Raw genomic sequence first — 26078 nt, 5'->3', positions numbered from 1 at the left:
AGAATATGGATAGTAAAGGCCATTCTGATGAGGTGTCAGATAGAAATGAGGAACATGTCATTGGACGAGAAAAAGCAATCCTCATTATAAGGTGGCAAAGAACTTGACTGAACTGTGTTTCTGTCCAGCGTTTTGTGGAAGGCAGAACTTGCTAGTGATGAAATTGGATACCTAGCTGAGAAGATTTCCAAACAAAGTGTTAAAGGAGCCTCTTGGTTCATCCTGATTGCTTATGGTGAGATGGGAGAAGAGAGAAATAGTTTCAAGACCTGGCCCATGGTCTGTGCCACCCTCAAGCCTCGTGCATCCACAAGCAAAAAGGAACCAGAACTTAAAAGATTTGGAAAATTCTCAGCCTATCCATATTGCAAAAAAAAGAGAAAGCATGTTTGGAAGAAAAGACTAAGGGTGTGTCCAAGAGACCATTTCATAAGGAGATTAGTGTGGGTGTGAACCATGCACTTAATCAACCATCTCAACAAAATCCAGACACAGAGATGGGATTATCTCAGCAGAAACACTACCAGCTGGGACTAAAAGAAACAGAAAATGGGGCAAAATAAAGGAAAGCTATCTGACATCTTAGACCCTACGAGGCTGGACCACAGAGTTATTTGGCTGTGAACATGCACTGCTCTTAAAGACAAGGGAAGAAAGACCCTGAGGGTGATTCAGGGATCATTCAGGGCTGCCACTCCCATACAGGAGTCCACAAACCATACTCCAGATGTAAAATTCTCAACTGGATTACTACATAGATTCTTAGCTAAGAGAGGAAAAAACTAAAACTGGCATTAATTAGAAAAAAATCATGAAGAGGAAACTATCTCCTTTTTTGATAAGGACAGGAGTCCACAAACCATACTCCAGATGTAAAATTCTCAACTGGATTACTACATAGATTCTGAGCTAAGAGAGGAAAAAACTAAAACTGGCATTAATTAGAAAAAAATCATGAAGAGGAAACTATCTCCTTTTTTGATAAGGTTTATAAAATTGAGAGTTTAGGGAAATGCCGGGGGATGTGTATGCTGATATCAGCAAAGGCATGGGAGATACTTTTATAAAAGCCTCATGATCAGGATGCAGAACTCCATAATGGAAAATGGCACAGTGAATTAGGTAGTTTGTGCTGACTGGCCATCCATGGGCCCCGAGAATGCTGAGCTGAAGTGCTCATCCAAGCGTGTAACATTGCCCCAGGGAAATGTGACACTCAAAGGTACAAAGTTGGGAAACTTCAAGGAGACTGGACAACAGGGGAAGGTGCTCAAAGAGACTGCAAGAAGCTGCAACACTGAGCCCAGCCTGAGTTGTACTTAAAGAACAGCAGAACCAGAACTAAGTCCTAAACACACACGAGAAGACAGTGGCCCCCAAGCCAACCAAAGCGTAAGGAGGCAAGAGTGAAAAGACTTGACGTGCATCTGACAGTTATGATAAGACACCATGCTTGATGTAGACATAAGCCATTGCACTTAATCACCGCTAAACCCTGACAAGCTGGCATTCATGCCTAGTCTGTAGATGAAGAAACAGTGGCTTGTCCCAGGACACATCACAAGAAGCGATGACAGCAAAGCACCTTCCACTCCTGCTGCCATCCTGAAAGCACATCTGCGTTGGTCACAATCCAGTGGCCTCAAATCAACATCAGCTCTTCAGAGCAGGATCCCACCAAGCCCTGCACTAACCGCACCTTGCCTGCAGTACTGGGCTTCACTGTCACTAAGCTTCAGGAATTGTACTAAAGAACCAGAGTGTGTCCTACAGAGGTTGGCCGGCAAAGGGACACCATGCCACATGAGGGCCATACAGGAGACTCAGTGTTACCATCTCCCTTCACACAGGCAACTACAGTACAGCATTCTTCCAGCATTAAAGGCTGTCATTTACAGGAGGAAAAGACTTACTAAACTGGACGGAAATAAGTCCCATGGGCTGAGTGTCTGGGAAGACAGATTTTCACTAATATGGGGGCACTTAAAAAGTTTGTAGAAAAATGAAATTAGAAGATAATATGCATCTTTCCATGAACTTTTTGAAGACTCCTTGTATAAATGTAGTGTCTTGAAGCAATTAGAACTCTCCAACAACAAAACTCTCTGCCTTGAGAAAACGTTTAGACTCCAGGCAGAGGTGTGACTGCTGTGGAGGAGTGAGCTGATGCACTCACTGAGGACATGCTGGGCCAAGTGAGCCTGAAGGTCTCCAGCCGCGCTGAGGTCCACAAACCCATGCTGTCAAGATGATCCTCACTGGAACGGAGGCTGAGTGTGTGAGACCCATTTCCATCTGTCCCTCATCTGTCTGTCCATTAGCCAGCATCCATTCACTCACCTATCATCCACCCATTAACCTGCCTATCCATCCATCTGTCCAACCATCCACCCACTTGTCCATTTGTCTGTCCATCCATCCATCCACCCATCCATCTACCCACCCACCCACCAATCCATCCACCCGCTGGTCATTCATTGTCCATTCATCCATTTACCCACCCATCCATCCATCCACCTACTCACTTGCCTGTCCACCCATCCATCCACTCATCCATCTACCCACCCACCCACCAATCCATCCACCCGCTTGTCATTCATTGTCCATTCATCCATTTACCCACCCATCCATCCATCCACCTACTCACTTGCCTGTCCACCCATCCATCCACTCATCCATCTACCCACCCACCCACCAATCCATCCACCCGCTGGTCATTCATTGTCCATTCATCCATTTACCCACCCATCCATCCATCCACCTACTCACTTGCCTGTCCACCCATCCATCCACTCATCCATCTACCCACCCACCCACCAATCCATCCATCTCTCCATCCATCCATCCATCCATGTCTGTCCATCTACTCACTTGTCCATCCATCCATCCATGCACCCACTCATCCACCTACCCATCCATCTACCTACCTACCCATCCATCCATCCACCCACACACCAATCCATCTATCCACTGGTCATCCATCTGTCCATACTACATCCATCCACGTCTGTCCATCCACTCACCTATCCATCCACTCATACATGTACCTACCGATGTATCCATCTACCCACCCATCTGTCCAAATGTCCATCTACACACCTGCACTTACCTGTCCATCCATCCATCTATCCACCCATCCACTCATCCATCCATTGGTCATCTATCTGTCCAACAAACAGATGCTGAGTACCTCCTTTGTGCTAGACCCTGGGTAAATAGGACCTGCCCTCTGCTCTCGAAATGTCACACAGTACTGGAGGTGAACAGATCAGAGATGATAATTGCAATAACAGAGGTGAGTCCAGGCTGCTGGGATGGAGAGGCTAGGAAACCCCGGGGAGGAAGACATGTAGAGAAAAAACAGGTGTTAGCCACACCAAGGCAAGGAGGACATTCTGGATAGAGGCAAGAGCAGCACCAAGGCCTGGGCCACCCCAGGCTGTGCGGCACTGCTGGGAGAGGCTGGAAGGCGGCTAGTCACGGAGGGCTTGGTCAGCCTTGTTAGTGAACCCAGGTCTTGTGTGGTGGCCTCAGCTTCCCCAAGTCTCCTTGATTCCACCCTCCTCTGTTCTGTTCACTGCTAGCACCCTGGCCCATGGTCTGTGCCACCCTGAAGCCTCGTGCATCCACAAAGCCACAGCTGCATGGCAGCCTGGAACCTCGGAGCCAGGAACTAGTGTGGCATGCTTGCTGGGGGACAAGACGCTACAGGTGTCAAGGTGTGCACGTACATGTGATGTTCGTGTGTGCACACACATGTGATGCTCTGTGCACGTGTGGACGTCTGCACGTGAGCAAGCATATGAGAGCACACGCGTGAGCACATTTGTGTTCAAGTGAATATGGTTGCTCTGCATGTGCATGCATGCATATGTACATGTGTGTACACATGCATATGTATATGTGCGTGCACATGAGGTTGTCTATGCACATGCTTGTGCATGGATATGCCAGGTACCTGGGCACGCCCCAGGGTGCGTCAGATCCAAGGCTGTTGGTGGAGCCTGGAGAGTAGGTACAACTGGGCTCACAGACAGGCACCTGCACAGACACTGGGCAGGACTCATATATTTCCAGGCCAAGGCACAGTTGATATTTCTGGGTCAAACCAGGAGAGTGAAAAGGAAGTAAATATAAGATTCCTTGCAGGCACATTCCGCTCTATTTCACGATCTGAGAGTGGTTTGATGGCCCATCACAGAATACCTAAGAGCGAAGCTGCGATCCACCAGATCCCAACCTGGCAGCAGATGCAGCTCACTCGCCCTGTGGGCTCTTCTTGCATCTTGCAGACCCCAGACCACTGTTCCCATGTCTTCCCAGACTGTTTTGTTAATTCAGCTGCATAGATATGTGAAACATGTGATGTGCCTGGAGCTGCAGGGCATTTGGCGTTTATGCTCACACACACATGCACACTCAAACGTGTCCACACAGGTGCACATACACACTCACACACACACGTCTGTCTGGAAAACACAAAAGAAGAAATTCTCCATCTGGAAGCATGGAAGCTTTCTAGGAAATATGGTCTTCTAAAGAATTTGGCAGTTCAGATGTTGTAAGTCAAATCCTAGCTAATCTATAGAACCTGTTATCAAAGTAGTTTTTCCCCAAATAGCTGCCTGCCCTGCAAAGAGATGCTCCCATCCATCACTGCTACAAGGACACCTGCATGTTGCCCACACGATGCCAGAGGCTCAGACCAGGGTTTTTGCCTCTGCAGAGTGACCCCGTGTCCTGGGACCCTGCCAGACCTCCTGAGACTGCCGGCTCTCCTGTGCCCAGCCAGACCCACCTTGCATCTTCTCCAGCTTGCCCATGTACAGGCTGAAGAGGGAGTAGATGCGCTCCGTCTCACGGTCCCCATCAATGTCCAGCTGGATGTTTGCCGGGAGGCCGCTGTCCAAATACAGTGACAACAGGAAGAGGAGAACAATGATCTACGTGATGCTTTTAACCACGATGTTAGTATTTAAAAATCACCAAAGAAAAAAGGTGAGTGACCAATATTAAATCTCATCCCTGAGGTCAGCTGACAAGGGGGCTACGGGTGGCTCTGGGGGAGTGTGTGGGTGTGAGAGTTCGGGAGCATTTAGAGGGGGTGACCCTGTCTGCAGGCCTCCGGGACCCACAGATCTGCCAAAAAAGAAATGACCTGGAATAAAATGCCCTCTTGGGTATGTGTCCCCTGAAGGGCTGGGTTTCCTTTCCTCCCCTGAGGCTGTGGGGACAAGAGTCATCCTCATTGCCACATGCACAAGCCCCATCAAGTACAACCAGGGGGATGCCAAGCCCCCAGCAAGGCCTGGGGCACCCAGGCTGCCCTCCTAGGCCTGGCAGAGTTGGCCCCAGATGCTAACGAACTGCAGGAGGCCCAGTCACAATGGGGCAAGGACGGCAAGGGTTACTTGGTTTCCAAGGCAGGAGTGTGCAGGGATGTCAGGTGGGGCGCCTGTGAGCAGGATGCAGCTTTCAAGAGGTGGAACGTTTCCAGGCTCTTCTTGGAAGACACAGGATGGCACCTGCCCCTGGGTGTCTTCTCTGCATTGAGCCCCTCCTCACCCTGACTCCCCACTTCCCCAAGGACAACTCCACTGCAGCAGGTGCCCAGAAGGAACCTTGAAGCCTCAGACCTAGGCGCTCCCTCGGGCGGAGACTGCTCTCTCCAGAGCAAAAATAGCCCTGCTTGTGCGTGGCTCACTGGTGAGCACGGGCTGCGTGTCAGCCCCAGTTTCCCTGGATGGTACACAAGCTGGACGACTGTTCCTGGCCAAGCCTGGGGGCTGGGCAGGGCGCCGGTGCTGGAGAGAACCAGACCTACCCGGTGCAGGGGGAGCAGCCTGGGGCTGTGTCCGAGGAGGCCCTGCAGCACAGCCAGTGGCCATTCAGGTAGGCAGACGGGTGGTAGACAGCGAGGCGCTTCTGGTTGCACTGGCTCACTTTGGTGAGGACATCGATCCAGTCCTTGGCCTCCACACAGTTGTTGGCCTGGATGTACAGAGCGCGTTCTGGCTGGATGACCTGAAACATCTGCAGACACAGGACAGGTTCAGGAGGCTGCCAGCGAGCGTGTAGCTAAACTACAAGAGTCTAATGGGCACTTGCCCATTGTCACCAATGCCTTAGAAGGGGGACACTAAGGCTCTGCAGCTGACACAGGCCTAGATGGGCCCAAGGGCTGCAGCCAAGGCTCTGGACCTCTGGGCACCAGCAGAGGCTGAGGTTGTGGCTGCAAAGGGCGCCCTGCTGCCGTTGATCCTGACAATAAGGGCTGTGGATGACACAAGAGGCAAGAAGTAGAGAGGCCAACGCAACTGGGCCAGGTCACTGGGAGTCTTGGGGCCTCAGTGGTCTCCATTCAAATGCAAAGTGGGCACTGCCTTTGCCCTCAGAGACTCCTGGAGCCGACCATGGCATTACATGCATGTGGGCTGGGTTTCCACGTGAGGGGCTTCCGAGCAGCTCCTCCTGCCCACCCACTGTTCACACCCTAGCCCCCGCCTCCCACCCCCGGGCCTTTGCACATGCTGTTCTCCCATCTGGACAGCTCCTCCCAACCTGCCAGGTGTTACTTCCTCATGAGGCTTCTGGGAGCCCCCACTCACTGCCGTTCATTATTTACTCAACAAATGTTACTGAGCACCAGACACCACCCCAGGTCGTCGGGACACAGTGTGACCCAGAGTTTCTGCCCTTGTCAACATCCAGCCAACAAGAAAGACAAAAGGGAATGTGAGGTGCAGGGCTGTGGGGCGACAGCTCTCGGGGCCAGAAAACTCTAAATGACCTGGCCCTCCAGCTGAGCTTGACCAGGCAGAGGGCAGTGCGGCAAGTGGAGGATGAAGGGTGTCCCAGGTAGAAGGGATGGTAGGTGCAAAGGTCCTGGGACCAGAAGGGATCAGGGGCTCCCAGAAGGAGCAGCCAGACTGCACACACAAGATGCGGGTGGGCAGACCAGAGGTCTGGGAGGACCTTCAGGTTGGACCTGTCCTAAGGACAGGAGTCAGGAGACGGCAGACTTCTCCAGGGGAACAAGCCTTCTCGACGGACATGAGGAGGACTCTGACTCCAGATTTCTGGGCGAACAGCTAGGGTCTCATTTACAGAGATCAGGAGCCACCCTGCACCCTGCACACACGTGTGCACGTGCCTCAGACTCTGAATGTCCTGACCACCATCCCAGGCTGGCCCTGCAATGGGGCTCAGCACATAGGAGCCCTCGACAACGGCTGAGTTCATCAGAACACTGGCCCAATAGGTGGCACGGCAGCTGGCTCCATGGGGTCAGTGAGAAGAAACCGGCTGAACAGATGCTGCTAAAAACAAGGAATTATTCAAAACGTAAGTAGGGGCTCCAGCTGCTCTCAAGACATCTCTGCTTCTTTCAGGGACAGTCTATAGGGACAGCATTCCCCAGGCCCCCACACAACAGCTTCGCGAGCCCTCCTGACTCTGCCTCCCCTTGAGACCTGGAAACCCCATGGTGAGGATATCCAGCAGACACGGTCAACTCGAAATGCTACAGAACTCAACTAAAGAAAAGGTGGGACCCAGCCTTTCAGTCTCCTGGAGGAGGTATGTTGGGTGTTAACACCCTTCAGGTCCAGAAAAAGTCTCACCTCTGCCCCCAGGTGACCCACGTGCCCAGGAGATCCTTTCAAGTGGCCCTGGAGGATGAGCTGAGTGGTGCCTGTCCTGTCTGGGCCAGGGAGGGTTGTAGTGTCCACCAAGCTAATCGCCTGGCTAAACAGGACACTGGCCACCTCACTGCTCTGGCCCCAGCCCTTTTCTGCACACAGTGAATACCACGCCTACGCAGAGCCCTGCCCAAGGAGGAACCCACAGACACCGGCAGCACTGGCTCCGCCACCATGAAAATAATTCACAGGGAAGCCTGCATAAGTCCCACCCCCACCCCCACGCCCAAGCATGAGCTGTTGCTGAAAAATAACTCCCAGCATCTGAGGAAGATCCTTGGGGTGACATGGGACGGCTTGTGTGGTCTAAAGGCTCTGAGATCCAAGTGTGTCCCTCTCCAGGGGCACTCCCTATGGTGGGGAAGAGGCCACAAAGCAGGAAATGGCTGGAGGCCCTGGGAGGGAGGGCTGTTTGGGAGGTGGGACGATCTAGATCCAAATTCTTCCACCTGAGCAGAGGCAACTCCTGCAACTTCCTTGGCCTCTGTGAGCCTCAGGTTCCTCACCGGGAAGTGAGGTGAAAGTTGTACCTTCCTCCCATCAGGTGTTACCAGGAGGCAACGACCCCAGGACACACACACATACCCTGGAGATGATTCTGGCAGCTCTCGGTCGACCCGAGGCAGAGATGCCCAGGGCTGCCAGCCAGTCCACAATTCCACCCTGGGACATAAGGGCACCTCATTAAGGTAAGGTCTCTTTTGGCAAAGGATTCTGAGTTACTCCACTTGGTTCTGCCTGTTGCAGGATCCTGTTTGGACATTCCCCAAAATAACATAATAGAATTCAACCAACTACAGGGAAGTTCAGGTATTGTCACAAGCAACATAAACAGACTAATACAGGAGCCCAAACTGGCAGGTAAGAATTTGAGCATGATGAAGGTATTGACATAGCTCAGTGCATGTAACAAATCACTGATAGACAAGGGAAAGAGCTGGCAGCAGCCCCTTCCTCAGTGCTCAGAGCCGCAGCACCAACCATGAGACCAGCCCACCAATACACCTCACAGACAGCGCATGAGAAGGACACACGACATCGTGAGATTCCTGCCAAAAACGCACAATTGGAACCTCCCACGGCAGAACATCCGACAGACCCGAACTGAGGGACACCTACACAATGGACTGACCTGTAAGTTCCAAAATGCCACAGCCGTGAAGAACAGCTGAGGAAGGTTCCAGATTAAGAAGACAAAGCAGACAACTAAATGTGATATGTGATGCTGGATTGGATCCCAGCCTGGGGAAAAACAGCAGCTATAGAGAACAGTATCAGGACAACCAGCAAAATTTAACGATGGCCTGTGGATTTGTACGAATGTTGCATGAGAATTAGGTGATCTGGTTTTGGTAACTGTACTGTGGTTCTATAAAAGAACGTCCTTGTTTTCAGAAAATGCGCCCTAAAGTATTCATATGGCTTAGGAAAAGAACACATATGTTACACGTAGAAAGAGACTGAGAGAGAACGCACACGATTAACCGGAACGCACATAGCCTGGCTAAAGGGGACATGAGGATTCCTTCTATTCCTGTGACTTTTTTACAAGTTCATATTATGCCAACGTTAGAAAGCTTCAAAAAGCAGCCCCAAATGGTCTCAAGCTTGTTCTTGGTGTCCTTTAACAGGGGGTCCCTTCCTCCCTCCCACCCACATAGCTCAGGCCCCACCTTCCAGCAGGTTCCGCCCACCCCAGTGACCCCCAGACAGAGAGCATTGGGCTGCTTTGGTACGAGATTTGGCTATTACATGGAGGCCCTGAGAGGGTGTGGAAGGGCCGTGCCCGGTGCTGGGAGGGTCCGAGGAGAGGAAAGAGGATGGAAATACCAGGCCAGGTGGCTCAGCCTGGAGACGGGCACTCACATTTTTCATTTTGAAGGACTCCTCCTCCAGTTTTTCCACTGCCAGAATGTTCTCGATGGGAATGCTGTAGAGAGGCTGGTCTCCTGCAGCAGATGGGAGCAAGTGAGTGGCAGCTCCTTGCGGGTGGAGCGCCCCAGGGAAGAGCAGTGCTGGGTCCTCCTCCTGTGAGCGCGAAAGCTGAGAGACTGGACCAGGTCGAGGGGGCCCAAGGGGCCTGGAGACCTGTGTGGCCCAGACATGTGGCCACACACCTGTGCCCTCCCACTGGCCAGGCAAGACCCAATACTCGAGTCCGCACAACTATGACAAAATCTCTTCACGACGGTGTCCAGGAAACACGAAAAAGAAATCGTCTTCTCGACATTTCATAACCTAGACCTGAGCCACTTCAGATCCAGGTGGAACCGCCAGAACAGGACTAAGGCCGCCACTGACCTATCGATGCTGATGCCCATGACCAGCCCAGAGCCACGTAGCCCAGCCTCCGCCCCGGCCAGCGCTCAGCGGCGCTCACACGGGAAACAGGCCACACGGAGGCTCCTGCTGGGGGCAGGCACGGCTTCGGGAGCCATATCAAGGGCACGTCTGAGTCACGGCATCAGAGCGTGACCATGGCTGAGACCCTGAAGATGGGGACGGAGGGAAGGACCAGGGCTGCGGGAGGCAGGTTTTCCTGCCGGGCCACACACTCGCCCACGGCCCGGTGCGGGGGCTGAGGCTCGCGGGGGGCCCGAGCGGGCTGCGCTGCTCTGAGCACACGCACGTGAAGACAGCGGGGACAGGGGCGCCACCCTCCGTCGTTACCTTTGCCCTTCTGGTAGGTAAACTCGTGGTTCGTCAGGCGGAACCACCTCTTCTTGAAGTTCTTCATCCCGAAGCGCTTTCTGCCCTGCGCCCTCTTAATCATGAACCTGTCACGAAAGAAACACGCGGTTGGCGGCCACACGTGCGCACGGAGGCTGGGCCTCCCCGCTTCCTCCCCACCGGAGGCTCAGCGAGGCACGCGCAGGCCGAGGACCCGGGCCGGGCTCATGAGAACACGCCACATCGAGGTGCGGTTGCCTTCCCGCGTGTGGGCCTATGCAGAAGCGGAACGAGGGCGCACGCGCAGAGCCCCGCCATGCTCTTCCGGACGTGCGCGCGCACGTCAGCCCGCCGGGCGAGGCTACACGCAGAGCCCCGCCATGCGCTTCCGGACGTGTGTGCGCACGTCAGGGCACTGGACGAGATCTGCGTGGTGCACCCGAGGGCTCCACGGACGCCCGGAGCTCACGTGAGGACAGAGGCCCAGGAAGGTAAGACGGTTCTTGTTGGGGGCCCTGGGCCGCGGAGGGCAGGAAGTCTTGCGAGTGTTCCTCAGGGCCCTGCACTGTCCTCGCCCCGAGTCCGCACTCCACACCCGCTGCGAGGATCGCAGCACCGCGGGCAAGGCGCAGAGCAGGGGCTCGGTGCAGGGGAAGGAGTCCGGGGTCGCAGTGGACCACGGCACAGGCCCGGGACGGCCCGCAGCCCCTGCACGGGCTGTTTACACCTGCGAACGGCACCTCTGAACCTGCACCTGTGGCAGTTTCTCCAGGTGAGGTGTTAAGCCCTTGAGCGTACCGAGCTGTTTTAGGGATTATAGGGTGATTACCTGCTGCACTGAAAATTGTGAATTTATTTAATGTGTATTATACGATATCACGTGTATATATGTTACCTACGTTATTGGTTAAGACACGTTGAAGTTAAAGGTGATTTGAAGAAAAATATTTAAGACAGCAATACCCTGACGAGGGTGCACAGTGCTCAGAGGCAGGACATCAGGTGGTCGTAGAGCAGACCCCCACCGACAAGGACTGGGAGACTGCTGCAAGGAACCCAGGCTGCAGGCATGTGGTACCTGTCCTCTGACCCTCGTTTCCTGATAGACCCCTTAAGAGCGTTGGGGTAGAGGGAAGGCCAGAGATGAGCCAACCATGCAGAAGCCTTGGCTATAGGATGATTCAGCCTGTCCCTCCTTTGGTGGATTGATGCCCCCACCAAAACTCAGTCCCCACTGTGACAGTGTAAAGAGAGTGGGAAATTCTATTACGGTTATTGAAAGGTGGGACCTTGAAGACATGATTGGACTGTAAGACCATGCTGTAGCGAATGGATTAATGATGGTGGTCGGGTGTGGTTCCGCTGGCTTAAGAAGAAAGAGCACAGGAGAATTTCTCTTTCTCTGCTCTGACATTTTCTGTCATGTGAGACCCTTGCATTGCTGTAAAGCACATTTTCTGTCATGTGAGACCCTTAAAGAGAGTGGGAAATTCTATTACGGTTATTGAAAGGTGGGACCTTGAAGACATGATTGGACTGTAAGACCATGCTGTAGCGAATGGATTAATGATGGTGGTCGGGTGTGGTTCCGCTGGCTTAAGAAGAAAGAGCACAGGAGAATTTCTCTTTCTCTGCTCTGACATTTTCTGTCATGTGAGACCCTTGCATTGCTGTAAAGCCACCACCAAAGAAGACCCTCACCAGATGTGTTCCCTGGACTTTGGACTTCCCAGCTTCACAAACTGTAAGCAATAAATCTCATCCTTTTATAAATTACTCAATTCAGGTATTTTGTTATAAGCAACAGAAACAGACTAATACACCTCCCTTTCCCCCCACCAGGGGCGGGCATTTTTCCACTCTGCAAAATCCACAGAGAACAAGCAAAGAGAAGCGAAGGTCGATTTTCTCAGATTTTCTCAGAGAGGAAGGATGAAGAAAGTCACACTGAAGCCCACACCCCTGGGCTGACAGCCCAGCAAGGGTCTAGGCTGCCTTGGGAAACCATTGGCCACTTGGCCAGACCAACGCTGTCAGAAATGCGGTTTCAGGACAATGTGTTAATTGTGCTGAAGTGGACGGCAGGCCCCACCTGCGTTTGTCCCCTGGCCCAGCGGCCAGATGCAGCCTTACCCTTCTTTCAGCAGGATGGGTTGCTCTATGCTCTTGGGGTCTCTTCTCCCAGAAGACGAAATCAAATCTAAGAACTAAAGTGTGAAAGAAATCAGCTTGTTAGAAAGGGAACAGCACATTTGAAGTGTGTTGTCTCACAGACAATGACAACAGATGACGCAGGTGTCTGTGACTCCTTGATACCAGTGGAGAGAGAACGATGTGGGGACATGAGTCCTTCAGTGAGAATCGTGGGGCCTGTGCTGTCTCTACCACACTGGCCACTGCCACGACTCCCTGGCCCTTCCAGGAGGTCTCGTCTGCCTCCAAGTGCTACCTCAAGTGAGAGGCTGCCAGGGGGTGGGCAGGCTCCAGGCAGCACCTGGAAATCTGTCCACATCTTGACAGGTGACCCAAGGATGACTCTCTAGTGGCGGAATTTGAGGTTCTAACAGGGGAGGGAGGCACAGGCCACCCAGAACAAGACTGCTTTCCGTGGTCAAGGCCACTGCCCTCCTGGCTACCCCCTGGTTCTTGTGGGGTGGGGCCTCCCTGCTCATTTCAACTGTCCCACAACTTGCTTGGATTCCTTCCATCAACTAACAGCTGCTCTGAGCTCCAGGCTTTCCTTCCCTTCAATGTCCATGGTTTTCATGATTTCCAAGAGAAATATTCAAGATTGCTTCTTAACAGTACAGAGAAGTAAAGCTTTGGATCCAGGAGTGTTTCCCCCTGCATTTTAACTCTAATTTTGGGTCTGGGGCCCTGGGCTCCAGGGCTGGGGTGTTCAGGGCTGGGTGAGGGCAGAACAAATGGGGTGATAGGCCAGCGAATGAGGCTGGGAGTGGGCACCAGCATAACAGATGCCAAGGTACAACATCATGTCAGCTCCCAGGAGCCAGCCAGAAAGAGTTTGAAACTGCTCTGGGCATGAAGAAAGTGTCCTGGAACTACAGAGGAGGGTGTTTGGGCAACATCATGAATGCACTGAAATGTTCACAATGGGTAATGGTCAATTTTGTGTTGTGTGGATTTCACCTTAACTTAAAAAGGGCAATACTACTTCTTGGGGACAATATACACTACGGGGGACAGTGAGTATATGTTAGTTGATGGCGATACTTACGTTTTTCACTGCATCAGCATATTTCTGCTCATTGAAGAATTCATAAAATGTAGCCATGTATGTCTCCTTAAAACTGGCCTAAAATGAGACAGGTCACTCGATGAAGGCCTCAAGGTATCTTGGCTCATGACCCAATACAAAAAATCTACAGGCACGAGTTGTGACCAGCCTAAATCAGGATAATGAGACAAAGTGAAGACCCTAGGGCCCACTGGGTAAGTGGTGTGCAGTATAGAGGGCTGTCCCAGAGGTTTCAGCTCAGGTAGAGCAGAGCTGAAATCACAGAAGAAAGCTAAAGCATGTATGTAAGATGAATTAGACTTGGGGGGGTTGCAAGAGTTCTTTATAAAGAGTGCTTTGGTACAAATGACTCAATACCATCCCTGCATGGTCACTAACACCTGGGCTCCAGGCTTACAAAGCTGTGAACTGGCACCCAGATGTGATCACTGGCAAGGGAGACTTAGGGTCACAAGTGGGGTCCCGGAGCCAACAGAACTAATGACAGAGCCTGTGCTCCCAGGCAGGAAGAAGTGGGGCCTTCAAAGTCACCATTCCTGAGGCTTGAACCCCATTTAGTGTCGCTTTCATGTTGAGATTAACTTTACAGTTTCCCACATATGAAAATGAGATGAGCTCTGTGCAGACCTTAGATGCAGTTTAGGTTCCTGTTTACAGTGTCTGTCCACAGATACTGGGACAGGTCGGTGAAAAAGAGCAATCACTCTTCTCAGCCCCAGCCTCCGCCTGCCTGTGGGCCACAATACATCTTTTATTTACTGGGATTCAGAGAAACCCACTGTCTGTCCCTGAGGGGCTGCTCTCGCCTGCAGTGTGAGGTCCTGATTCCCCACAGCACTAACTTCTACCTGAAGGCTCAGCCTCAGAGGATGGGGAGCCACAGGAGGAGGCTCCTGCGAGTGCCTGTTCAGCCCTTTCCAGACAGAACTGTGAGGAGCAGTTGGGACAGCCTCCCCCTGCCTGGGACAGCCCGCCATCAACCTGGGGCTCTCTGGACACCAGCATCCAGCTTCGTCAGGCAGTAAGTCATGAGGCTCTTGAAGGAAAATGGGGCAAAGGGCTCCTTGGGATGGGAGGCTTGGGACAGACCCTCACAGGACCCCCTTGCCCTTCAGCCCCAACACCAGTCTGAGGTGAGTGACAATGAAGGCGAAATGCAGATTTGTTACCCAAGAGGGGAGTGGAGCTTGGCCTGCCCCTGCCTGGGGAAGAAGAGACTGCATGTGGACGAGCCTCCCAGCAAATGCCAGCTCCTAGGTCCATCCCGTAAAGCAGAAATGTCCTTCGATGCCCCATGCAGCTGGGGGCACCCAGGAGTGAAGCCCACTTAGGAGGCTTGACTACCTTCCAAATCCACTGACGGAAGTCAGGTGTGCTGCCCACCCCGACCTCGGGATGAGTGACGTGCCACCTCCTTTCTCAAAAGGCAAAGAATGACAAGTTCAGAAGGCGTTGGGTGTTCTGTTTCTTAAGGTGATCAGTGGGGATAGGATGCTGGCCTTTTATTACTATTCTTTATCCTTATAACTTTGTAAAAATATCACTCGTGTGTGAGGGATCTCATTTATCTTTTCTGAAGAGATTAAAAAATCAGAATGTTCTTAGAGAAAATGATGAAAATAAAAGACTTACAGACTTTGACTTCGATAAGCTGCCAAGAGTCTGGATAGTCTTTGAGATAAGCGTCAGGGTCCTAGATGTCTGCGGGTCCTGTTGGGGGGGGGGAGAAATGCGAGTTCTGTTCCTGTTTTATAGAAATGCTGTGATTGATCACAGAGTTACACAAGACGGCAAGACGAATGATGTCTCCTAAACACTAGCACAGCATGTGCACAGGCTCTGCAAATAAATACGCAAACACTGGATTCAGAAAGGGTTCCTCTAAAGCCTCCTACTCCACAGTGTCCTCTGAGTTTGCATTTCAACAAGATGCCCGGGGGCTCCCACAGGGAGAAGTGCGAAGGGGGTGTCTTAGAATCAGCAGCGTCCTGGAGGGGCAGGAGACCCTACCTGAGGACTTACCTCTCAGCCCTCACACGGTTTGGAGAGTCTAACTTAAAACCAAGGGAAACACAAGTGGGCCACCACTCGAGACCCCTGCCCCCTGGGCTGCTGTCTCCTATGCACCGTCACTACCTGGCACATTTATCTGTTGACATGTCACCCCAGCAGAATGTCAGCTTCATGAGAGTGGTGTCCCCCAGAGTCTGGCACTAGTAGGGGCTCAACAGATATTTTTTGACTCATGTTAGTAAGTGAATAAAAATATACAAGATCATAAACACTCAATTTCCTTCTATGGAAGGAGGGAAAATGTAATAATAGTAACTGGCAGCTGAAACCCTGGTCAAACCATACAGCTGTCTGTCAAGAGTTGTGTTAATTCCTCCCATCACGTACAGTTGTCAGAGCTGACGTGACTTAAATAGAAAGGTCACTAAACCCACCTATAGACAGACAAGCTGTGGGGACCGAGCATGTTTACAACCCACGAGCACATAACCAGCTGCACCTGCACTGCAGCACAGCTCTGCAAAAGATCCTGGCCCAAGGCTGACATCCTCTGCCAGTTTACAAGGTCTGACAAATTTAAGAGGACTGGCTGGTTTACAAGGGCTGACAAGTTTAGGAGGACTGGCTAGGCTAGTTTGGGAGGACTAGCTAGTTTAGGAGGATTGGTTAGTTTACCACGGTCGACAAGTTTAAGAGGACTGACTGGTTTACAAGGGCTGGCTAATTTAGGAGGGCTTACTAGTTTATTAGGACTGGCCAGTTCACAAGGGCTGACTTGCTTACCGTGTGGTGAGGCGTGAGCTGGAAGAGGTTGGGGGAGAGGATGGCGGGTGCAAAGAATCTCAGGAAGATAAAGCTGCTCACGGCGGTGTACCTCACGTCCAGGTCGTCTGGGGTCAGAGACACAGAATGGCTGTTCCAACCAAGTCAGCAGCACAGCAGCCTTGGGGCTTTGTAACCTGGTGCCCAGCTCGTCCCCAGGGTCTCAGGAGGAGGCACGGCCTCCAGTTCCACCCCTCTCTCTGTCTCTCTGTTTCTGTCTCTGTCTCGTTCTGTTTCTCTCTCATTACTGCCAGACTATTTGGGAGATGGGCTGCCACAGCCGGGGAACCCTCCTGCCCTCCTCTGGGTGGAGAGGGTGCGCTGTTTGTTACTTGTTTATTTCCATAATGTTCCAGGTGGGTGTGGGGTTTGGATGTGCCTGGGAACTGGCACCCCTGCTCCTCAGCTACCTGAAGGGCCATAGCTCTTGGCAGGGGTGTCCTGGCTGCCACACACAAGCCCGGGGCTCTGTGGGACACGGTCTTTCCTTTGGCCATGTTGCAGGCTCCCCAAGGAGGGAGGGCCTGGAGGACAAGGCAGACGCTTGGCCTCCTAAGAAGTGCTTCAGTGCCTGTGTACGGAGTGGGGAATGCCCTGCCCTTCCATCAACTAACATGGGGAGGTCTGTGTGAGGTGGGGACGCCCTGCTCCTTCCCAGGAGTCAGCAAGATTAGGCAGCAGGATTCCAGAGAGTGACGCAACAGCCACCAGGAAACCAGTTTCTCTAAACACTTTGGACTTTGCAGTCCATCCAGGTGTTTGGTGAAGGGAAGGCTTTCCCTTGAGGGCTCCTCTTCTTAAAAATGCCATGATGCAGAGTTCAAGACAGCACTGAGGCACGAGAAAGCCGCAGGGAAGACATAGGAAGAGCCAGCTCTCTGAGCAGAGAGGCCCAAATCAGGAGAACTGACATTCCTCCCTGATGAAACCCGGCAGTCTGGCCTTCTTGGTCCGGGGCGGGGGTCCCCATGTACTGACCCCCGACAAAATCCAACCTCTGAGCTCCTGCTCTAGATTTTGCTGGCTCTTGTCCTGCTAGCAGACCCTGAATTGTCCCCAGGCTTCCAGGCATCCGGCAGGGGTGGGTAGTTACCCAGCAAGAAGCTGTGGTCATTTTTCACCAACTCAAGCATGTCCACAAGGACTCACCTTGGAAGCGCTTGGCAGCAGCCTCACGGAGGGAGAAGAAAATGTCGCACATGACAGTCGGGCAGCTCACTCCAGACTTGGTGATGACGCTGAAGATGCGGTCGACATACTGCCGCAGGTTCTCCTACAACGGGACATGGATCAGATGCCTGGACTCCCTCCTGAGGCTGCCTGCGTGAGCCACATGGAGCACAGGCCACGCCTGCAGAGAGGGTGAGTCCAGACGGGTGGAAATGGCTCAGAGCAGTGGAAGACGCTAAAAAAAAAACCCAACCTCCTTTCAAACAGGTACTGAATAGTTATAATTAACATGATGCAAATAACTATTCATTGGCGCCCTGAGAGGGAAGCCACACTGGGCCCCTCTTCTCTACCTGGCTTCATTAACTGAGTGTGGAATGAAACTAACAGGAATATACCTCCCTGAAAGCAACAACTCTTATTTAGAGGCATGACCCAAATGCAGCATAATCTGCATGAAGAAATGACATGAAAAGACTAAAACGATGGGGTGAAGTGTCAACATCAGGGAGTTTTGTTTTTTAAACAACAGGACACAACTCCAGGAGCAACTTGAGATGCCCCAGGATTGGGGATGTGTGTGTGTTGAGACGAGAGAAAAGAACAGGCTAGGCAGCCTCGTCAGCCTGTTCCAAGGATGGTGGAGGAGCTCTCGGTAGTACAGCTGCACGGGGTAGGCCTGGGAGCAGGGAGGTCTGCAGCAAGTGGTCATAGATGACACCTCACACCAGGTCAAACAGTGCACTTACAGCCAAGGGGTGAGGCCCATCCCATTCCCCACCTACTCGGGGATCTGGGGTGAAATAGAAACTTCACACGGCCACAGGCTGAAAAACCCCAAAACAGGTGATGGGCTTTAGAAAGTGTTCATGAACAAAACAGAAATCCTTACCATGTTGTTTTCAAGGTTTTCACCATCTTTTAACTTCACAGGGTCAATTTCACAAGATTTGTGGCTTTGGCATATCTGAAAGAGCATTCAAGACAAGGGCCCTCCCTGTAAGGTGGGTTCCAGGCCCAGATCTCAGGCTTCCCTGAGATGGAGGCCACAAGCTTTGTGCACAAAACTGGAGCAGCTGACTCTACCCCAGCCACTGGTGCAGAGTGGGCATTGCAAGGCCAGGCCTGGGCCGCAGTTGCCACACAGACCAAACCCAGACCCCAAGCTTAGAGTGGTGTCTGCAGGGTGCACAGCCTTGAAGGGGACACCTGGCACCTGCTCACAGGCTGCAGGAAGGAGCAAGTGAAATACAGGATGCTAACATGGGGGGAGCAGCCCCGAGTCACTACAGGATAAACAGCTTTCTGTTTGCATTAGTTCATGCAGGTCTAGGCTTTGTAAAGCTTTAAAAACATCTTTACTTTGGAGTGCTGCCATGGGCAAAGCCGTGGGAAGATTAGAGGTCGTGGGTCCCCATTATCTGGGATATGTCTGGTTGCCACACTCCAGAGGGAAACTGTTGCTCCTGGTGATGTGGCGTGCAGGACAAGGAATATCCAAGATACCTGATTCCGAAACTTTGAAAACAGTTCTACCGTTTGGGCTGGGCCGCTGGGATTGGAGGAGGAATTAGCTTGAGGCATGATGATGAAATCTACATTGCTCCTTCAGGAGCGCAGGAGGAACTAATTCAGCCTGAAGACACATTTGTTTGTGACATGAATGAACAGGAGACAAGTGGACCTCCTTTATCTGAGAAGCTGAAAAGCCTTTACACAGCGATAGGAGCAGGTGCAGTGATTCAGACCCACCTGAAGCTGCTGTCGTGGCCTCCCTTCTGTTTCCCAGACAGGAGTTTAAGATTATACATCCAATAAAAGGAATAAGGAAATGTACCTCAGGAGGGCATTATAGATGATATGTTAGTGGTACCCATTATTGAAAATACACCTGAGAAGAGGGTCTTAATGAACAAATGGCTCATGCGATGAACGCACACCCCGACCCTGTGCAGTGCTGGTCAGACACTGTAGAGTGTGCATGTGGAGAGAACATGGGACAAGGCTAAGACCACGTGGGAGTAGTGATTTGCCATATCAATGAAGAAAGCAGGACTTGATCCTACACAGCTCTCAGCTGAAGGAAATGGAATAAGCCACGTGGAAGTTTGGTTATATACAGAGATAAAGCTAAGCTTAATTGTTACTTAAGAGAAACTTGACTGCTTTTCAAATGAATTGGAAATGTCCATGATGATAGTATTTTGTCACTAAATACTGCAGATGTTCACCCAGAATCTCTTCTGATACTTAAATGGTATTTTCTTAAGTGACAGGGCAGTGGAATAAAAATTTTATACTCAGAAAAAAACAAACAAAAAACAAAGTGCCGCCATGACTTTGCCTACAGATCAAACCAGGATGCTATTTTAAAATTTTCTCACATTTGCCTGTTTTTTATGAAACTGTTCCAGGGAATGCTGCCTGACAAGGCATCCCAGTGAACAGACAGTGAGGAACGCCGAGTAGTCTGGAAAGGAATGTCAGCCTGCACCCTGGGAGGGACAGCCACAGCCCTGGAGGTGGGGAGGCCACACAGATGCAGACTCAGGGATTTGGGGAGACCCATAAGCACATGGAGAAAGAGGGTGTCCCTGGAGGAGCCAGGTTTTTCTTGGATGTCCTTCTGGCTCTAACAGAATGATAGATTTTCCTAAGTATTTTTTTTTTAATTTGAGAATATGAGGAAGAATCTGGGACACCCATGGAACGTCCTCTCCATAGAAGATACAGAATGAAATGACACCCCTGTAGCTGGGTGGAGGCAAAGCTGACGTGACAGCCACAGCTCTTCGTTCCCGGACAGCTTTGCGTGCCCACTCTCCCTCACCTGTCCCTTGTGGAAACATCAGCTGGAGGCAGCCGTTGTCCGCCTGGCAGCCGAGGTGCTGGGACTTACAGGGCCCACCCGCTCACCTCCTCTATGGTGGGCTTCAGGGTGACGTGCAGGTAGTGCATGCCTGCCAGCTTCATGGTCTCATCAATGCACTTGGACGTCAGCGAGTTTCCTCGGAAAATGGTGTTGGGGTCCCTGGAAAACAACATCAGGGAGGATATGTGGGTCCTCAGGACACCAACACACTTTGGGGAGAGTAACTGGCCCTGAACACCCGCTAGCTGGATGCAGAAATGAGTGGACCCTGTGCCCAGACATCTTACTAGGAACACAAGCCAGGCCGGCCTCACGCTCAGGATCCTGAACTCTCTGAGGGGCTGCCCATTGGTAACCCACCCTCTCAACAGGCCTCATGCAACACAGCCCACCACTTCAGAGGGAAGGTGCACCGGCCTTTGCCCCCTGTGAAGTGTGTTTTTGCAAAGAATTCACACATCTGTGCACCAAAAACTTGGGTATACTTGAGGTCGGGCAGAGAACAACAGAACAGGCTGTCCTCACACCTGCTAGGTGCAGGGCACATTCTGCACCTTTAAGTCAGCAGGGAGTGAGGGTGGCTGTCTTGAGGCCCTTAGGGGCACTGTGTCCCCATTTGCCAGCCATGAGAGCTCTCAAGGGGCAATCTGGAGTGCCAGAGCAGGGCCTGGGCCTTCCCACTCCCTTCCCACTCTTTCTCCTCTGGATTTCCAAGAGAAATGGTTCTTTAAAAAAAATAAATAAATCACTAAATGTGTGAAAGAAAAGGTGAACTTACATGATTTCTGGGGGAGCCTGATGGTCCCTCAGACTCTGCACCTGGTGGGGTTGTGGACACTTCTGCTGTCCCCCACCTCCACCCTCCCACCCCCAAATTCTCACCACAGGGCAGCGGGGATGGGGCCGCGGGCTGGGCCGGGAACTCACTGCGTCCGCTTCACCTCGGCGCTGGCGATGGCACTGATGAAGGGCACAACGCGGCCACAGTGCAGGAAGAGTCGCACCAGCGGGATGGCCGCCTCCTGCTTCTCCCTGCACACCTCGCCCAGGATGTGGGCTGCTGATGCCGACACGGGCTGCACAGGGGACCGGGTGAGTGGGGGGCAGCACCCCCACTGAGCCCCGTGGACCCCTGCCCTGCTCTGCGGTCTCACTTCCAACCGTAATAAACACAACTCTTTGCCGAGACAAAAAGTGCTACAGGAAACCCACATCAAAACCTGCCATCTGCACCCTGCTCTGCTCCTCCAGGGAGGGGTCTGCACTTCCTCCCACTAACCCCTAAATCCAGGAGGTGCTGGGGGCCTCGGGCAGGGGACCCATGATGAAGGGGTCAAATCTAACACAAGTTAGGAAGCCCATGGCTCTAGCTGCAGAGGGGCTGGGCGCCCCCCTCCGCCAGCAAAGGGGGAGACAGGCACCCCTGGGCAGGCCAGGACCAGCTGCAGGGGACCACCAAGGGGAAGGGGCTGCAGGGGGGAAGGGTCTCAGCACCTACAGGGTCTGGGCACTGGGCCCCAGCCATCCTGCGTGGGTGAGGTGTGGCTCAGACAAGTACCTCCACGTCTGTAGACTTCAGCAGTAGGTCCTGTAGAGGGCGGTAATAGTCGGAGGAGAAGACATGGTCTTCCGTGTAGACCACATTCAGTCTCAGGGACCCCAGGTCATCTGGCTTCAGACTCTTGCCACCGTTGTCTCGGGGCTGCAGGAAGTACCTGGAGGGGAGGCAGTGTGAGGTGCATTGCACTCCGCAGACCTGGTCTCTCCAGGGCAGGCCTGCTGCCACCGGACCTCCCTCGGGCTGTCCTGCCAGGGTCTGAGGCAGGTGGTAAGGGACCCCAGGGTGATTCTGCAGGACACCTCTACAGGGTCTGGTCACCTGGGGGCATTACCCCTTCAGGGACTGGTCACCTGAGGGGTTAAGGCTGACTACACAGAGCTACAGACTTGGAAGGTGGGGGGAAGTGGGGTGGGGGGAGGAAATTAGCCTGCTGGAAAGTGCATGTAAGCAGTTAGGGAAACTTTGCAGGTCAGTAATTTACCCGTGAAGATTAACACCTAACAGCAGTGAGCAATGAGAAGACCAAAGTTGAAATTATTTCAGCAAAAGTGTGGTATTGCTTTTGACGTCAGGAGACGGTGCGTGTGTGTTGGGGGCTGGGCAGGCCACCTGGGCACAAGTGATTTCTGACTGGCTACTCCACCCTCTCTGGTTCTACCAATCCTGTCATCCAGGACCCTCCCTGCTCTGGCTTTATTGTCCAGGCAGTTTAACAGCCTGGGGTCTTGGGTGGGTTTTCAGTGGGCTGCCTCAGTTACCAGGGCCAGGGGCCTGCTTAGCATAAGCAGAAAACCAGAATCTACGTCGGTAGGCCTGTGCTAGTGCTGTCTTTGTGGCAGTAAAAGATAGGTATTCCACGATCTCCTGGAAACAGAAACTCTGCTGTGCCAAGCACTGCAGAAAGCCACACAGTGTATGGCTCCTGGAGTGTCCCCTGGGACTCTGAGCTCTCCTGCGTGTCCATGAAAGGAAGCATGTGAACTAATCACAAAATAAAACAAAGGCACTATTCCACGATCTCCTGGAAACAGAAACTCTGCTGTGCCAAGCACTGCAGAAAGCCACACAGCGTATGGCTCCTGGAGTGTCCCCTGGGACTCTGAGCTCTCCTGCGTGTCCATGAAAGGAAGCATGTGAACTAATCACAAAATAAAACAAAGGCATTTCTCATATGCCCAAATACTAGGTATCCAGAGAAAACAGGAAATAAAGGCATGAGTAAGCAGGACAGCGGAGAACTGCCTGAAGTACACAGCACGTTGCAAATCGTCCAGTAGTGACACTGCTGGGGTCCCCAAGAGGAAGGCTGAACACCAGCCACCAGGTGGAGCTTACTACGCTGACGTTCTTAGAGGCCGCTGAGCCATGCCAATGGTTTGTCCTCCAGTAATCAGGCTCCCAAAACTGTTTTCAAAGTTTTAAGGCCTGTTTCTTATCCCCACCTTCCCCTTTCTTCGTGTTGAGGCTCTGCTCTGTGATCCCGTTACTTCTCCTCACCTGCTATACGAGTACAAGCTCGGCCACAGGCCAGAGCCGGATGGAACTGCGTGCAAAGTAAGAGCAGCTGGGCACTAGGCGAGGCTGAGGCCAGGGCACAGCCCCGTGCCATTTCGTTCTGGCTGTGCAGAGGCAGCACTGTTCTCCTTGACTTCCCAAAGCTGTCCCTCAGAGTCTGGCCGGGCATGGTTTGTCCTCCAGTAATCAGGCTCCCAAAACTGTTTTCAAAGTTTTAAGGCCTGTTTCTAATCCCCACCTTCCCCTTTCTTCGTGTTGAGGCTCTGCTCTGTGATCCCGTTACCTCTCCTCACCTGCTATAAGAGTACAAGCTCGGAGACAGGCCAGAGCCGGATGGAACTGCGTGCAAAGTAAGAGCAGCTGGGCACTAGGCGAGGCTGAGGCCAGGGCACAGCCCTGTGCCATTTCGTTCTGGCTGTGCAGAGGCAGCACTGTTCTCCTTGACTTCCCAAAGCTGTCCCTCAGAGTCTGGCCGGGCAGCTGCCCCTTACCATGCCTCATAGGAGCTGGACTGCCGCAGTACTTTCAGCGGAATCCGTAGTTCTCCCAGGAACTCATCTCCAAACTTCAAGTTGCTGGCATTCCAGAGGTCAACTCTGAAAAAAGGCAATCAGTACACAGATCTTACTAAAAGCAGAGTTTACTGACAGCATGTTTTCCCCAAGAGGGGCAGGAGCAGGATGGGGCCTTCAGTTCCTCCTAAGTCAGGCCCAGTGAAGAGCCAGACTGAGTAAAAATACTGTTTAAAATACGAGGTGAAGGCAGGATGTGGCTCTGGAATGAAGGCTTGCATTTCCCAGGTGCGATAGATAGGCAGAGGGAGGTGGAAGCTGTGCTTGGGGTCGGCTGGGGCAGCAGGGCCCCCAGGAATCAGCCCCTCCTGGCTCTGCGACAGGAGGGAGCCACTGGGCACTGCTACGTGGGATGGAACCACACAGCTGCTGTGCTAGGATCCAGCAGCATTTGTCCCCTGTAATTGGGAAGACGCCCAGCAGCAGACACCCAGGATGTGTCCACCAGCTCTGCCCCAGACCCGGCACGGTGGCTTTACCCTGCAGGGCTCAACATGGTAGACGACGAAGGGACCATGCCTGGGCCGTGAGGCTGCCTGTGGAAACGGTACCTGAAGAGGACGGGCTGCCCAATTCAACCACCAGGCACACCCTGTTTCTGCCCATGAAAACATCCTTGGAAAAACTGGGTGTCTGTGAACTCCTCCTCCCTGAACTTAGAACCTTGCCTCCGCAGTTGCTCATGACCTACCAGTGTGACTCATGCTTGAAGGGGCCGGGCACACCCACCGGGAGGGTGACCACGGCTGGGTCAACGGCAGAGTTGAGGGCATTTTTGCCAAGAGTCCACGCCCAGCGTTGCCAAGAGCCTGGTCATTTCTAACACAGCAGGGGGCGCTCACTTGCCATTTTTCCTTGGGGGATCCTCACTGTTCCCTCACATGGGGCCGTGGAATTATCTCTGACCCTAGACAGACACACTTGCAGTGCTAACAGTCCAGGAGCGCGCACGTCCCACATCAGTGACCTCGCCATCCGGTTATCCACAGGACTGAAAACTCATGCAGATCTAAGCACGCTTTGGTGGTCAAGGGCATCACTGTGGAGGGGAAGATTCTAGAAGACTTGTCCAGTCTTTGTGTTGCCTTGCAATTCCAAGCCAGCAGGAGCACTGCAGAGCCTGAAGCATGTTCCCTCAGGATTAGGCGCACCTCCGGGGTACGGCCAGGGGTGTTGGAGGGTCACAAGCAGGAGCCGGCCTCCAACAGCACATTATCTTCAGAAGAAACAAAACAGCATCTTTTTTTTTTAAAGGATGACAGGTAAGGGGATCTTAACCCTTGACTTGGTGTTGTCAGCACCATGCTCACCCAAGTGAGCTAACCAGCCATCCCTATATATGGATCCGAACCCGTGGCCTTGGTGTTATCAGCACCACACTCTCCCAAGTGAGCCACGGGCCGGCCCCCACAACAGCACCTTTGATCTGCCAATGGACGCCTTAGCAATATAAGGTGCTGGGCAGGCATTTTTTCCTTTTAAAAAAGAGAAATATTTAAAACATTTTTTGTATGCTTTAAAAAAACTTAAAACTGGGATTTCTCTCTAGAATTTAAAGTTCAGTTTTAAAAAGAAAGAAACAACCTTCTTCATCTTAGCAAAAGAAAGGGGAAGCTGGAGTCTTAGGGTGGAGCTGGACTCTATGCCTGTCAGACGCTCCACCTCAGTGTCCCTGCCCCACCCAGTGTTCTAAGTGCTGGAAATGAAGATTTAAACTAAAACTTTAAAAACTGGCCTCAAGGGCCAGCCCATGGCTCACTCAGGAGAGTGCGGTGCTGATAACACCAAGGCCACGGGTTCGGACCCCTATATAGAGATGGCCGGTTCGCTCACTGGCTGAGCGTGGTCCTGACAACACCAAGCCAAGGGTTAAGATCCCCTTACCGGTCATCTTTAAAAAAAAAAAAAAAACTGGCCTGTTTGG

General features: G+C 52.4%; 1 protein-coding gene and 1 pseudogene across 1 annotated transcript in view; one reads left to right on the top strand and one right to left on the bottom strand.

Annotated features, from left to right (window-relative positions):
* Positions 1-26078, bottom strand: part of RASA3 (RAS p21 protein activator 3) — a 102127-nt gene that overhangs the window by 4562 nt on the left and 71487 nt on the right. Inside the window, exons 8-21 of the mRNA XM_008577062.1 lie at positions 24074-24178; positions 22065-22221; positions 21434-21582; positions 20551-20665; positions 18527-18601; positions 17614-17737; positions 16426-16532; positions 15262-15339; positions 13609-13686; positions 12504-12577; positions 10371-10477; positions 9567-9649; positions 5825-6033; positions 4799-4902 (exon numbers count right to left, since the gene is read on the bottom strand). Of these exons, the coding sequence (XP_008575284.1) occupies positions 4799-4902; positions 5825-6033; positions 9567-9649; positions 10371-10477; positions 12504-12577; positions 13609-13686; positions 15262-15339; positions 16426-16532; positions 17614-17737; positions 18527-18601; positions 20551-20665; positions 21434-21582; positions 22065-22221; positions 24074-24178 (1565 nt within the window). The remainder of the gene's footprint in view (positions 1-4798; positions 4903-5824; positions 6034-9566; positions 9650-10370; positions 10478-12503; positions 12578-13608; positions 13687-15261; positions 15340-16425; positions 16533-17613; positions 17738-18526; positions 18602-20550; positions 20666-21433; positions 21583-22064; positions 22222-24073; positions 24179-26078) is intronic.
* Positions 19063-19881, top strand: LOC103593935 (annotated as a pseudogene).

The sequence above is a fragment of the Galeopterus variegatus genome, unplaced genomic scaffold, assembly GCF_000696425.1.
Source record: "Galeopterus variegatus unplaced genomic scaffold, G_variegatus-3.0.2 Scaffold1444, whole genome shotgun sequence".
Taxonomy (NCBI): Eukaryota; Metazoa; Chordata; class Mammalia; order Dermoptera; family Cynocephalidae; genus Galeopterus; species Galeopterus variegatus.
Note: the sequence above shows the minus strand (reverse complement) of the source record. Positions and strands in the feature narration are given on the sequence as shown.